This window comes from Pseudorca crassidens, chromosome 16 (genome assembly GCF_039906515.1).
Source record: "Pseudorca crassidens isolate mPseCra1 chromosome 16, mPseCra1.hap1, whole genome shotgun sequence".
Lineage (NCBI taxonomy): Eukaryota > Metazoa > Chordata > Mammalia > Artiodactyla > Delphinidae > Pseudorca > Pseudorca crassidens.
In genome coordinates this window covers 53,371,358-53,386,939 of record NC_090311.1, presented here as the reverse complement: position 1 = coordinate 53,386,939, position 15,582 = coordinate 53,371,358, and the positions used below count along the sequence as shown (strand labels likewise).

General features: G+C 46.4%; 1 protein-coding gene across 4 annotated transcripts in view; it reads left to right on the top strand.

The window, feature by feature from the left end:
- Positions 1–15,582, top strand: part of TSPAN14 (tetraspanin 14) — a 55,096-nt gene that overhangs the window by 21,406 nt on the left and 18,108 nt on the right. For all 4 annotated transcript variants that reach the window (XM_067710360.1, XM_067710359.1, XM_067710362.1 and 1 more), the window contains exon 2: positions 5,272–5,369. In XM_067710360.1, coding sequence (XP_067566461.1) covers positions 5,289–5,369 — 81 coding nt within the window. In that variant the 5' untranslated portion in view covers positions 5,272–5,288. The remainder of the gene's footprint in view (positions 1–5,271; positions 5,370–15,582) is intronic.

The following is a 15,582-nucleotide window of genomic DNA, read 5'->3' as shown; positions in this document are numbered from 1 at the left end:
AAGGTGGTAATGGTAAGTGCGATGATGAAAACCTTTTTAGAAAATCACTTGTATGTCTACCAACCCATGAAACCATTTTCACGCTTTTAGTTTCCACTTTGACCTTTGACCACATGCTTACAAATTGTTTCATAATTGCAAACCAGCATGTTTAGATTTCATACTTAACTCATATTGTTTTTCTTCTTTTGGTTTCTTTCCTTGAGGCAAATTCTGAGTCATGAGTTTACTGGATTAAGGGTCTGACTTTTTTTTTTTTGAATTTGAATGTCTGTAACTGTATTGCTTACCAAAGAGTTAGTAACGGTTTACTCCCATGCCAGCAGGGTATGCATGCACTAGCCTCACCGTGGCTTGCCAGCAATAGTGGTGGTGATTTTGTTAAACTAAGAAGTGTAAAACACTATCTGCGGGTTGTCTTTAAGTTTCATTTCCAGTGACTATGAATATTTTTCCATTTATGAATTGTATTGTCCTTCCATTTCAGTATAACGCCCGTATCCTTTGTCTATTTGTCTAAAACTAGGATCTTTTGTTAAGTATGAATTTTTTGTTTTCTTTTTTTTTGACATAGAAAATAAACTCATGTTCACCAAAGGGGAAAGGGGGTGGGGGACGGATAAATTAGGAGTTCGGGATTAGCAGATACAAACTAGTACATATAAAATAGACAAACAACAAGGTCCTACTGTATAGCACAGGGAACTATATTCAATATCCTGCAATAAACCATAATGGAAAATATCCTGCAATAAACCATAATGGAAAATTACCTTGCTGTACAGCAGAAACTAACACAACTTTGTAAATCGACTGAAGTATGAATTTTTATATGTTGCAGATAGTATTTACCCTTTGTCATAATAGCTGCAGCTGCAGGTAGCTTATCATTTCTGTTTCCTTTTTAATTTTAATATTACTTTTAATTGTATGGGAATTTAAAAACTTACCTGTTTTATATTGATATTTTTGTACTTTTGATTGTGTTTTCCTGTTGGCTCAAAAGTGAAGGAGATTGGTGCGTGTGTGTGTGCGTGTGCATGTGTGTACATGTAGCCTTTAATATTTAGATTGGTTTTAGTGTGTTATTCAGTTCCTCTCTGATCGCAAACGAGCTATCTCAACACTTAAAATAATTCTCACTTTCCCCCTTGTTTTAAGAAGTTGATGTTTTGACAAACACATGCCTCCTATTTGCCACATAAATGCTTTATTCTGTTTTGATAACTTTTGGAGTTGAGACAGTTTGTGGACTTGGAATTAAATTTTTCTGATAATTGTTTTCTATGCAAAAAACACAAAATAGCTTTTGGAGATTCTTCTCAATTGTGGTGGTAATTAGTATTTGTGAAAAGTTTATTCATCTTCTGTTAGGAGGCAAAGTTCTTAGTCTGTGTATGTATTTTAGGGTAAATGGTCTTGGTGTTAATTGGTTAGCTGGTAGAGAGCTGAGTTCTGCCTTCCTCTGACGTGACTAGGGTTACCAAAGAAGGTGAGAAGTCAGGGACCACAGTCACTCTGGAGTCACTTTGGCTAACTTTTGGGTCAGATCTGGTTTTGGTTTCAGCGCCGCTGTCCTCATCGCCTTCTGTTCTTTGGTCCTTGGTAAATTTCGGGTAACACCTCAGGCTGGTGTCTGCGGAGCACTCCACAGTCTTTTCTCCTTCACTGAGGTTCTGAAGCTGCCAAGCCAGACCTCAGATGCTCATTGGCTTCATTCCCCCCCAAACCCAAGGCCCTGCGTTGGAGGATGTGGCTTAGGCTAGGGTCCAAACAGGTCTAACTGTTACCTCCTTCCATTTAAATTCTGGGACTTGCCTGTGTGGAGACCTGGATCTTCTGGCTGAAGTTCAGGACCTGCTTCTCCACCTCCTGGTCCGAGAACAGAGCGAGCAGGTCAGGAGTGAGAGGCAGCCTTTCCTCCCTGCTCCTTAGGTGAAGTATGGGCTGGGGTCACTCTCCTCACCTCCTGGTTCGTTGAGTGCCTTCTCTTCCCATGGGGAGGAGGAATAAACAAGTGGGTGAAGAAAGACTAAACGGTTTCCTGTCAACAGTTTCCTCTTCTGTGGGTTGGAATGGGGAAATAAGTGTCATTGAGACACCCTGCTCCAAGACCTCATGAGGTTATTTTGGTCCAACACAAATGGCACAGTCCTCATGCGAGTGCTCTGGCGGGGGAGGGGGGTGGCAGGCATGTAAGGGGACATATCTGAGTGTGACACACCATCTGATGGATGATTAGGGTGTTTCTCTCTGATCATTCCCTGGCATGGACCTGGCTGGTATAGTTTCGAGTGTTTAAGTTACCAGGGAGTGAGGGCTTGGGGTTTACGTCATGGTTGTTGAGATTCTCCGGGTGTGGATTCGGACCCTGACATCTGTGAAAGCAGAGTTATTTCCTGGTTGTGAGTCTTTGTTGGGGTGAGACCCTGGGAGCCCAGTGGAGGAGAGGGGAGCAGATGGTGAGAAAAGCAGCCCGCTGCAGAGAATCCACATTCCAGAGCACAGGCTCCCTGCAGCCTGTGTGCCAAGGAGATCCCTGTGGCCTTTCCATGTTCTCCCTGCTTACCTGGCTGGAGCTGAAGGAGACCAGGGATCTCCACATGGAGAGTCCCTGTGTCACCTCAGGGTCATCGTTTTTCAGAGGCCCTGGGCAAGCGGGTAGGGATGAGGTCTGCAGTGCTGTGGAAAGCATACAGGCCAGTGCTAATTAGCTGGCTTCTTTGTGGAGCCAAGACCAAGGAGAAAGAAGGGAACCTGGCTTTGTTTACTGCTTCAGAGCTCTGGGGAGAGCTCTTTACTATGCTTAGGTTAAATGATGTCCAAGGAGCGCCCTCTTGGATTCCCGAACATTCGGGTACCATGCCTGAGCAGCCCTCCCCAGTCTCTGGGGCCCAGTTCCATGGAGGGCACGGCCATCCACTTTCTGGCTTCTTTAGGATGCACAGATGGGGAGGTGCATTTGGCCTTCCAGGGAGCAGGATTGTCTTGTCCATACAAAGAACGGGGTTTCTACCACTTAAACATTTTTCTGCCTCATAGGTCATTTCCAGCCAAGCTGGCTATTCTCTGTCTTAAACTTACTTGAGTTTTAGATTAAAAAAAATTTTCCTGTGTGGATTAATTCACTCATCTGCAGCTAGGAAGACAAACCAGTGCTTTGGGGTTTTGTAATCTGCGAAACACAAGTGGGTGAATTTTGGTTACTTTTAGTTAATTCCTTACCAGGAGCCATGACTACTGCACTCCCAGTCTCTGTGCTGCAAACACAGCTGACAAGGTCCTTCCACCTTTGCAAGATCCCCAGAGGGACTACAGCCTTCTGTGCCCAAGCTGATACCTCGTCCATTAGGCATGGCAGGAATCACCTGGGGAATTTGTCAAAACTGAAGATTCTTGGCCCCAACCCAGACCTGCTTATCAGAATCTCCAGAAATCTGTGTTTGGAGTAAGTCATTTCGATGCTGCCGGCTGATCTCCTGTGACATTAGGAATCAGTCGTTAAGGCCCCATTTTAGTTGAGGATGCTGAGGCCCTGAGAGGCAGACGCTTGCCCAGGTCAGGTCATGTCGCTGAAGGAAGGAATCTCTGCCTGAGAGCTCCTTTTCCTCTCCCTGCAGCCACCCTGTGTGGCCCAGGCTGTGTTCAGGCCTCCTGTGTGTCCTTGTGTCCAGTATTGTCCCTCATTACCTGGGGCTGTGTTCACACGCATTCTCGGAGGGCAGTTTTGTAGAATTGCTGCTCTGCTGGTGGGATGGGGAAGTGGGCATGGGGCTGCTGGGTCACTGCCCCTCCCTGGCTGGGTTTGAGGCCAGGCAGGCCTACACTCCTAGCTGGGCCTTGACCACGCTCCCATTGCTCCTGGAGGGAGGGGAGCCAGTGGATGGTGGTGTCCAGGCTCTGCCTGTTGGTTCTGCTCTGTGGGAAGGATGGTGGAGCAGTCAGAGCACCCGTTTCCAGAAGGATGTGGTTTTCATGTCCCTGCTTGGCAACACTTTCTCAGAACGTTACAGACCAGTGGCCAGGCCACCGAGGCCACCTTACAGGAAGGGATTTTGCCGTTGCGGGTGGTTTGTCTCCCACTGCCAGAGTAGCCTTGTTCGTTTTTGCCTTAGGCTCTGGGTTACATCTTGTTCCTCTCCTCACCCTGGGGAGTGGGGCGAATGGGGGGGGGAGCATTCCCCGTGAGCCTTAGATCCCACCCTGGGGGTCAGCTTGAGGCAGGCACCTGCCTCCTTCCCCACCATTCAGCCACTGTTTGACAGCAGGGGATAATGGAGGAGTTAAGGGTTCACCTAGGTTGCCATTGGGGTTCAAAAAGGAACATAGTAAAGGTGGACCAGGCCCTCGGAATTCACTCCCCTTTAAGGGCACCCTCGTTTGTGCAGGCTTTGGCGGATGGACACAGATGAAAAAGAGTGGCCCCTCCTTCACCCTGTGCAGTTCAGCGTTCTATAATCCAAGCTTTACTGCAGCCCCAAGAGGCCAAAACAGTGGTCCTGGTAGGTGGGAGATTAGGCAGAGGAAGGGGCAATAGGGTGAGGGCTGGCTGCTGTGGGCTCACAGGATCTCCCTGCCCGGGCCAGGGTGCTCTGCCTTCCTTACCCTTTGAGGGTGAGCTTGGGAGGTTGTCTCAGAAAATGTTAGATGAACAAATATGGCTTTTCCTGACTGGTCACTGTTAGGTCACGTCCAGACCTGCCCTTTCATCTCTTCTTCCTAAACGCGGCTCTCAGTGGTCAAGCCCTCATTTCTTCCTTTGGTTCCCTCGACTCCTGGCTGCTCTGCCCCAGGTAGCCGTGGGTGGAAAGAATGTGGACTGTGGGGAACCCCCAACCCCCACCCCCACCTCCCTGCCTTGGTTTAGATCCTGGGCCCCACATGACCTTTCTGAACTCCTGTTTCCCCATCAGGAAGTGGGGAAATCAACCCGATGGAGAGGTGATGAGATAATGTTTGGGAAGGTTCCCAGCAGAAGTCCTGGTATTTAGAACACACTTTTTAAAAATCACCGTTCTCCATTCTTTCAAAAATTCTCCTCTTATTCTTTTGACTGTTTATGGAAAGTTGACTTCACCTGATTTTTGTCTAACCTGTAGCTGCCATTGATAGTAAACCCACGTCTGGACTAGTAAAAGAGCACAGGGGACAATTTGGGGATTTCTGGAGCCTGAGTCTGTATCTTGCCTTTGCTCTTTCCTTGGGGAGCAGGTTTTGGGGAGATGTTTCCAAACTGAACCAGCTGTCTCATCACTCCTCCTCTCTCCACAGATCCTGCTTCTCAGAAGATGCACTATTATAGATACTCCAACGCCGAGGTCAGCTGCTGGTACAAGTACCTCCTTTTCAGCTACAACATCGTCTTCTGGGTGAGTGGATGAGAGCAGCCATGTTCCCTGGCGTAGTCCTTAATTAGTAAATCATGCTTCTTCATGTTCTTTTGATTTGCCAGAGCCCCGTGAGGCTCTGGGTGAGGTGGCTGACAGTCAGGGTCCTGCCCTCATGAAACCAGTGACAAGTATTGGGTTGACCAAAAAGTTTGTTCAAAAAACTGGAAAATCCAGTTCCGTTCAAAACGGAAAAACCAGAACAAACTGTTTTGCCAACCCAATAAATTATAAAGTAGACCATCAGGTGCTGTGATGGGGAAGGCCAAGGTGATTGAAGACTAGATTAAGGGGCCCTACCCCAGCTGTGGGGGTTTAGGAAGATGGGGCTCTGACCCAGATGCGTGTCGGTTTCCCTCCATCCACACCCCAGGAATGCCCCAATGAGGCATCAGCTGCCGGGTCTTTTGTGCACATTGGACTGTGGGCCCGGCCTTGTCCTGGGCTCTGGGAGGTTAAGGGTGGACAAGGGGAGTAAAACCCTGTCCTTGTGGTGCTGGTGTTCAATCAGAAGGGGTGTTAGCCTACTGAGCCTCAGAGCAGGGAGGGGGAAGCCGCTTGGCCAGGGTGGTTGGGAAGCACATTCTAAGGAGAGGTGGCTTGTAGGCTGAGACCTGAGTACTAGTGAAGACACAGCTATATGGGGTCTTGGGAAGAAAGCTCCAGGTAGGGAGAGCAGCATGTGCAGAGGTCCTGAGGCAGGAATGAACTTGGCATGTGCAAGAAGCAAAAAGAAGGGCATGTGGCTGGAGCTGAGTGAGTACAGGGCACAGGGGACACAGGTGAGGACGCGGGCATGAAGAAGCCAGGTCATGCAGGACTGTATGGTTCCCAGTAAGTAGCTGGAATTCTACTTCTGTCAGTAACTCTTGGTAGGTTATAAGTTGGATGGTATCATCTGATTTTGGAGTGATTCTGCAGAGTGAAGGCATGGATGGTGGTCCCATGTTCTGAGATGGGCATTTGGGGCAGAAGGGTTTGAATGGTCTCTTACCAGCCACATGGACATGTCAGTGTCCCGTACCAGTGGCCATCCTGGAGATGAAAGTCTTGGCCACCATCAGAGGAAGGGGTGACCAGATCATCGAAGGAGAGTGTATTGACTGAGGAGAGGAGGGGTCTGAATATTGAGGTGGGGATGCTAGAGGTGGGGTTGAGGAGGAAAGTCCTCTCCAAAGTTGGCTGTGAGTGAGTGAGTGGCCTGAGGTAAAAGGAAGACCAGGAGATTTTGTGTCGTGGAAGCCTTGAGAGGAAGCCCTTCATGTAGAGGGGAGGAGGATGAGGACAGAAAATTGACTTTGGCTTTGACAAGGTGGAGGGTATGACCTTGACCAGAACTGCTGGGGATGGAAACCCACCTGGAGTTGGTCCAGGAGCCCATGGGACATGAGAAAGTGGAGACCAGTGACTCATGACAGTTCTTTCAAGGACTCTTGCCTTAAAGAGGAGCAATGGGTACTGGCTGGAACTGGTCAAGGGGTTAAGGGAGATATCAGAGCATGTCAGTGGCATTGGTCCAGGGGGAGGCAGACATTGATTCTGTGCAGGAAAGCACGGTGACATGACCGTGCACAGAGGGTTTTAAAACCTCATTTAATACAAGCGTCGAGTCTGCAGCTAGTGTCTGGGTGGGGCCTGATGGAGAAGGAGGGACAGGATAAGTGGTCATGATGCCACATTTGCCTCTACTGAGGATTTTGGCATTTCCTATTTGGACTGGAACTTTTGACATCAAGGCCGACTTACCAGGATCTCTCAGCCTTTCACCCTTGTTTTTCCAGCATCACCCCCTGATGATTTATCTCAAAGTTTGGGGGGGTTTCTGTCCTGGAGAAGTAGGGTGCGATTCAGTGGCTTGGCCATTCACCGCAGGACTTTTCTGGTGCCCAGACAACCTTTCACCAGCAGCCTCATTATTGCCCCTGAGGTAGGGCAGTGCTGGACATTTGAGGTGGTTCCTGTGGGCCCCTCCTAATGGGAGGACTGTGGTTGCCCCTTCCCTGAGATGTGTGGCTTCTCAGACCTGCATTGCTCCCTGTCTGGAGGAGAGCCTTCTGGCCTCACCTGGAGTCCCCAGCCCCCAGCCAGGTGCACAGTTGAGGGCCACCTGGCTTAGGCAGGTGGTTTGACACTTTAGACACTTTGTCCACCCTCCTGTTGTACCCCTTGCCCGGTGGCCCGCTGTGCTTGCTTGGCCTTACATCCCGACCTCTGACTCACATCCTGATTTTTGCATCTGGGGTGAAACTCTCCTGCTGCTGCTGTGGCCCAGGGCCCTGGTAATCTCTGTTTCTTCAGAGTGTCTTCGGGATAGATTCTTTGCTCTTGGGAAGCTTTACTAACTTGCCCAATATAATACATTTGCAGCACCAAATTCACGTAGCAGAGTTCATGAATCCAGAATTGTAGCAAGTCTGCTTGGTGATTCAAGGGGGCTACAGCGTTATCGGAGTTTTGCAGAATTGGCAGTGTCTGTGGTCGAGAGTTAATCATTTTTCAGTTAGTGTGCACTGGGGCAGAACAGGACAGGACAAACAGGAACAGTCAGGAAAACGAGGCATGAGAGCTCTGTTGGGAAAATGAGAGGGGGAGGCTGCCCGGCCCCTCCCTGCTGGGTTCTAGGCGGAGATTTGCTGTCTTCATCTGCACAGGAGCTGGGAATGTGGAATAAGGCTTGGGAATTGGGGCGCAGAGCCCTTAGGGAAGTGCATGGTGCAGCGGGGGTTCCTGGGTGCCGGTCTGGACTCTCAACCTGAGCTGATTTCTTTGTGAAATACTGCTGTCACCTGCCTGCTGCCTGCCTCGCAAGGTTGTTGAAAATGAGTAAGATGATGTGCCAAGCCCTTACCTCTTCAGAGAAGTTTTCTTCTTTAAATGGAGAAAATACAAAAGTAGAGGAATATAATGAACCCCCCACCCCAGCTGCCATGTTCCCATCAGCTAGCTTCAGAAGTTACCAACTCAGCCTATCATGTTTAATTTATATCTTCCCCCACCTTGGATTATTTTGAAGCAAAGCACAGATGGATCATTTTGCAGAGAGTTTTTGTTTGGTTTCGATGAATTAACAGTGAGAAAGCGGAGCAGAAGGATGACAGCCTTGACGGTGGACTTGGGCTCCTTAGGCAGGTTTGAATATGCAGAAGCAACCTGTTGAATTCTTTGACCAATTCTAGGTGCTGGAACAAGCAGAGGTTTTATTTAACAGTTTGCTCCATCCAGAATTATTTTCACAGTAACGTTCTTTATAGCAAACACCTGTAGCACTCTAACCGTTTTTTTGTGTTTTTTCTTTTTAAGCTGTCTCCTTCCAACTTCAAGGCCGAGATTTTTCCAAGGGACCATTAATACTTGCTTGTGGCGAGAGATGTGGATGCCCGCAGTGTTTGTGTGTGTTCTGAACTGCATGTTTTACTGGGTGTACATGGAGCTGGGCTTCCTGGGGATCTTATCACAGGGATGTCAGGAAAATGCTGCCACCACAGCCTTTTGAGGGCACTAGCACTTTTTACCCTTTCTCGGTTTTTTTAAATTATTATTATTAGTTTAAAATTTATTTTATTTTATTTATTTTTGGCTGTGTTGGCTCTTCGTTGCTGTGCGCGGGCTTTTCTCTAGTTGCGGCGAGCGGGGGCTACTCTTCGTTGCGGTGTGCAGGCTTCTCATTGCGGTGGCTTCTCTCTTTTCTTTTTATAAATTTATTTCTTTATTTATTTTTGGCTGCGTTGGGTCTTCATTGCTGCGCTGGACTTTCTGTACTTGCCACGAGCAGGGGCTACTCTTTGTTGTGGTGCGCGAGCTTCTCATTGTGGTGGCTTCTCTTATTGTGGAGCACGGGCTCTAGGTGCGCGGGCTTCAGTATTTGTGGCTCCTGGGCTCTAGAGCGCAGGTTCAGTAGTTGTGGCACACGGGCTTTAGTTGCTCTGTGGCATGTGGGATCTTCCCGGACCAAGGCTCAAACCCATGTCCCCTGCATTGGCAGGTGGATTCTTAACCACTGCGCCACCAGGGAAGCCTGGTTTTTTAAAATTACAATCATTCCTTGGATGTGTTAGACCTGTTTCTAGGGCAAAATCTCACTTTGACACAGGAAAATGCAAATCAAAACCACAATGAGATATCACTCTCACCCATTAGAATGGGTATTATTAAAAACCAGAAAAATAACAAATGTTGGTGAAGAAGTAGAGAAACTGGAATCCTTGTGCACTGTTGGTGAGAACGTATAATGGTGCAGATGCTATGAAAAAAAGGATGGCGGTTCCTCAAAAAGTAAAAAATAGAATTACCATATGATGCAGCAGTTCTCCTCTGGGCATATACCTAGAAGAATTGAAAGCAGGATCTTGAATAGATATTTGTGTACCCTTGTTTGTAGCAGCGTTATTCATAATAGCTGAGAGCTAGAAGCAACCCCTGTGTCTACCGAAGGATGAATGGATAAACAAAAAGTGGTCTATACAGGCCATGGAATATTATTCAGCCTTAAAAATGAAGGAAATTCCTACGCATACTACAACGTGGGTGAATCTTGAGGACATTATGCTGAATGAAATAAACCAATCACAAAAGGACAAATACTCTATGATTCCACTTATATGAGGTACATAGAGTAGTCTGCTTCAGAGACCCAAAGTAGAATGGTGGGTACTAGGGGCTGGGAGGAGGGGAAAATGGGAAGTTACTGCTTAATGGGGACAGAGTGTCAGTTCTGCAAGATGGAAAGAGTTCTGTGGACGGTGGTGATGGTTTCACAGTACTGTGAATGTACTTAATGCCACTGAGCCGTACACTTAAAAATGGTTAAGATGGTAAGTTTTATATTATGTGTACTTTACTATGATTAAAATTCTTAAAAAAATCTCACTTTGACTTGCAGAGGAAAGGAAGCTGGGAGGGGCTTACAGCCTTTGTCTTTGTTCATTCTCACCCCACCTGATTCCACAGAGAATTTGAGCTTCCCTGGTTTTGCTGAATGAATCCTCTCGAGGGATGATTCCATGATGCCTGCAGCTCCCACCACAGACACTGAGTTTAATCTGCAAAGATTCTGATAAAGCCCTTGCCTGGATTTATTTCAGAGGTGGATTAAAAGTGAAAAGCGGAGACTGCTTGTAGGCACAGACGACAGAGAGCCCCCCACTCTGCTGTGGACCTTCTCAGTGACAAGGGCAGGTCTGAGCCACAGCTTCCCTGCTTGTAAAATGCGGGAATTCATTGCTGACCCTAATGTGCAGCCTGTTTCTGGGTGAGAAACATGGACATTTGTGCTCTGTGACCAGCATGGCTTGAGGCCCCTTCCTTCGAAGTAACAGATGCCTCCCACGAGTAGGGTGAGCATGTAATTTGTGCTCCAAGTTGGGAAACTTTTAAGAATGAAAGAGAGATTATTAAGAATTTTGCCGGAACAATAGATGTGCCCCAGGACTGTCCCAGGCAAACCAGGACAGTCCCTAACCCTAACCCTTCCCGAGAGAGGCAAAGCCAGTCTGATGTGGAAGGACCTAACGGCAGCTCCCTGCCCTTGCTCCCGTTTGTGGCATTTTTGTGGGTGGATGGTCTTAACTCTCTTTGTCTGGCCCCACAATGGGCTGTTGACTCTGGATCATTCTAACCGTTAGAGAATTGCCCTTACTTGAGCTGAACTCTGTCCATGTGATATCAGACCCCAAGGCCTGATCCCTAGGTCTGAGCGCAGATGGTTTCTCTGTTTCCATTTCTTGGTAATTCAATGCAGTCAGAAAGGGAAAGTCTAGTGTTTTAATAACATGTGTAGACTATTTCACTTCCACTGCTGAGAGGTGGTACCTTTTTTCCCTTCCAGTTTTATTTACTAAACTTTTGTAACTGCATGGAAATTCTAGAAGACTACACAAGGCATCCCAACTTGACTGTGTTCCCTCCTTCAGGCTCCATTTTCCTGTCTGCAGTCACACATAGTTTCACATCTTGGTGAGAGTATCCACGTGATCTTGAAGTGTGCGTTTTCGTATCAGCATCACCTAGTGTAGAACATTCCAGGTTGCCGCACAGTCTTCCTGATTGTATTTTTGGAAATTCCTATATTGGACATTTAGGTTGTTTCCAATTTTTCTACTATCCTAGATAAGGAGCGGTGATTAGCTTTTGTAACACAGATTCTTCCCTTTGGGGAAAGGGGAGAAATTATTTGCTGGGATAGATTCCCAGGAGTGAGAGTAAATGAGTCAGAAGGTATGTCCATCGTTTTGACCGGCCTGACATTTATATAGTCATATTCTCCAGAAGGGCTGCCCCAATTCATAGGAAATAGACCGCCTTATCTTTTGGCTCATAGGGGTGTGTGTTTGTGTATTTTTCCACATTTTGTCTTGCCAAGATAGAGGGCGCGAGGATTGCTTAATTAGAGACTCCGCTAGAACTAGGAGTTGCTGATCCGTTTAGGGCCTCAGCTCCTGATCTCACTGGCTCAGGCGCATCTGCAGCTGGGACCACCAGGAGGGATTTGCGAGGATGGGCAGTATGGTGCACTGTGATTATTCCCCAGGACATATGATTATTACACACTCACAGGGTGGCATCAGGTCTAAGTAACTGGTGGTGTGTATAACTCTGCTTCCTTGGCCAGTAAATAGTCAGCGTGGGCCAGTCTGCTGGGGTGATTTATCATCTATGGGGGAGTACCCTATTCCCATCTTGTTTGTACCTTTTTTTTTTTTTTTTCCCTAGAAATGCTTTTAAAAAAATCACTTCTAGGGACTTTCCTGGTGGTCCAGTGGTTAAGAATCCGCCATCCAGTGCAGGGAACGGGGGTTCAATCCCTGGTCAGGGAACTAAGATCCCACATGCCGTAGGGCAACTAAGCCCACACACCGCCACTACTGAGCCCGTGCACTCTGGAGCTGGCACACCACAACTAGGGAGAAGCCCGCGCGCTGCAACGAAAAGACCCCACGTGACACAACTAAGACCCGACGCAGCCAAATAAATTAAAAAAAAAAATCACTTCTATTGAAGTGTAGATTAAATAGAATAGGGCTCTCGCCTTCTGAGATGGCCCACACTCTGTCTGTGGAGTGTATTTCTCCCAAGGCCATTCTCGCCTTTTGAGACGGACTGCATTCTGACTATGGAATATGTATCTCTATAAATAAATCCACTTCTAATATACATACTGATACATACATACATAGAAAGAAGGAAGGGAGGGAGGGAGGGAGGAAGGAAGGAAAGAAAGAAGGAAGGAGGAAGGAAAGAAGGATGAACCTGTACCCATTTCAAGTGTTCAGTGCACTGAGCTGGCAGCTGTATCCTCCCTCCCCTCTCATCATGATCGCCACGATGAAGATGTGAAACGTTTCCATCCCTCTAGAAACTGTCCTTATGCCCTTCTGTAGTCACTCCCTCCCCACCCTTCCTCTGGCAACCACTGATTTGCCTCCTGTCACTTATATAAATTAGATTTCACTCTCCGATCTGACTTCCTTTAGTTTAGGTGATGTTTCTCTGTTGTTTTTCTGCTTTTATTTTATTAATTTCTTTAAAAGTTTTTCAAAAATCATATTTTTATATTTAAAAATTGTGGTAAAACATACATAACAAAACTTAGAATTATAACCATTTTTAAGTGCCCAGTTCAGTGGCATTAAGTGCATTCACGGTGTTGTGCAACCGTCACCACCATCCATCTCCAGTCTATTGCACTGATTTCTGCTCTTTTTATTATCTTCTCTCTTCTACTTATTTTGGGATTATTTTGTTCTTTGTCTGGCTTCTTAAGGCAGAAGATTAGGTCATTGCTTTTAGATCTTTCTTCTTTCTTATAGTATAAGTACAGGCATACCTCATTTTATTGTGCTTCCCAGACACTGCATTTTTAGCAAATTGAAGGTTTGTGGCAAGCCTGCATTGAGCAAGTCTGTTGACACCATTTTTCCAGCAGCATTGGCTCACTTTGTGTCTCTGTCACATTTTGGCAATCCTTAGACTGTTTGAAACTTTTTCATTACTATTGTATTTGTTATGGTGATCTGTGATTAGTGACCTTTGATGTTACTGTTGTAAAAAGATCTATGACTCACTGAAGGCTCAGATGATGGTTAGCATTTTTTAGCAGTAAAGTATTTTTAAATTAAGGTCTGTACATTGTTTTCTTAGACATAATGCTGTTGCACACTTAATAGACTACAGTATAGCGTAAGCATACTCTTCCTATGCACTGGGAAGCCAAACAATTAGTGTGACTTGCTTTATTGCGGTGGTCTGGAACCAAACCCAAGTACCTCCAAGGTATGCCTATATTTGATGCCCTGCGTTTTCTGCATCCTACACATTTTGATATGTTTTCATTTCATTTGGTTAAATGTCTTGTATATGCGTACTGTTTATATAATGTGTCTTTTCTTTCCCTCTCTGGCTTACTTCAGGATTTTCTCTTTGTCACTGGATTTCAGCAATTTTATCATGATATGTGCTGGTGTGTTTTCTCTGTGCTCTGTTTGAAGTTCATTGCGTTTTATGGATTTGTGGGTTTGTATTTTTCATCAAATATGTGATTACTCCCATCATTATTTCTTCAAACGGACACCCTCCCTCCCTTGGACTCCTTGTTGTCCCACAGGTCACTGAGGTGCTGCTCAGTTGTTGTTTTTTTTAACCTCCTTCTACCATTTAGTTTAGAAGGTTCCTATTGCTTTTTCTTTAAGTTCACTCATCTTCTATAGTGCCTGATTGGCGATTAAACCCATTTAGTGATTCTTCATTTCTAATGTTGTATTTTCTATTTCTGATAGTTCTATTTGGATCTTTTTTATGTTTTCTGTTTGTCTCTTCATTATGTTTATTTTCCTTGAAATGTTTGAGCATATTTACAGTATCTGTTTTAAAGTCTTTGCTGATTCTATCTTCTATCTCATTTCTGTGTCTTATAGTTACTGAATTTCTTTCCTTGTTATAGGTCATGTTTTTATTTTCCCTCTTGCCTATCTAGTAACTTTTGATTGGATGCTAGATCTCATTTTTCTGCCGAAGTATTCTTCCTGTCTTGGTCAGCTTGGGCTGCCATGACAACACATCACAGGCTCTTTGGTTTAAACAAGAGAAATTTATTTTCTCCCATTTCTGGAGGCTGGAAGTTTGAAATCAGTTTGCCAGCATGGTCAGGTTCTGGTGTGGGCTCTCTTCCTGGCCTGCACATGGCTGCCTTCCTGCTGTTTTCTCATGTGGCAGAGAGAGAGAACCCAAGCTCTGGTCTTTCTTCCTCTAATCATGGAGGCTCTACCCTCATGACCTCATGTAACCCTACTTACCTCCCCGCCTCCAAATACCATCACACTGGAGGTTAGGGCTTCAAGATATGAATTTTGGAGGGACATCTTTTGAGTCTGACATCTTTTGTTAAATCTTGTATGTGAGATTCATTCATGCTGTGGTACGTAATTGTAGATCGTTGATTCTCATTGTTGTGGAATATCCCATTGTGGGAATATATCATTTGGGTTATTTGCAGTTTTAGGCTATTAAGACCTGTTGAAGTAATATAAAAACCTACCAGGGTTGGGGACCCGGATTATAGGGATGTCCTGGGGTTCGTGTGGCTGAGCTGAAGGAAATCCTGTCTAGGTCCAGATGGTTTCAGTGTGATAGTTTAGTGCAGGACTTGGCAGACTACGCTCGCAGGCCAGACCTGGCTGTCTGCCTGTTTTTGCACGTACAGCTTTACTGGAACACACTCCTGTCCATTCGTTTACGTATTATCTGTGGCTGCTTTCCCGCTATAACAGCAGAGTGGAGTAGTTGAAACAGAGACCTTCTGGCAGGCAAAGCTGAAAACACTATCTGGCTTACAGAACTGTCAACCCCTAGCTTAGTATCTTGTTCTCTACTCACTGTTAATCACTGAACTGTGCCAGCGATGGCAGGGGCTGGGGTGGGGTGAGGCTGGGGTGGGGGTTCCTTCTCTCCATTGCCTGGGGCGCTGCCTGTAACCTCCCTTGGAGAACTCTGCCTCCCTGCCTTCCTTTCGTTCAAAGGCTGATACAGTCAGATTCCTGGGCAGGGTGTGGTGGGCGTCAGCTCCCTGTTATCAGGGAGCACGGAGATTATGTGGAAGCTGCCCCAGAGCCCTGTGGGTAGTCCTCCCCACCTCCTCCTCGGGCCCCTCGCAGGAGTTCACTGGCTCTGCGGGAAGGGCACATGTGCTTCTGGTTTTCAGAAC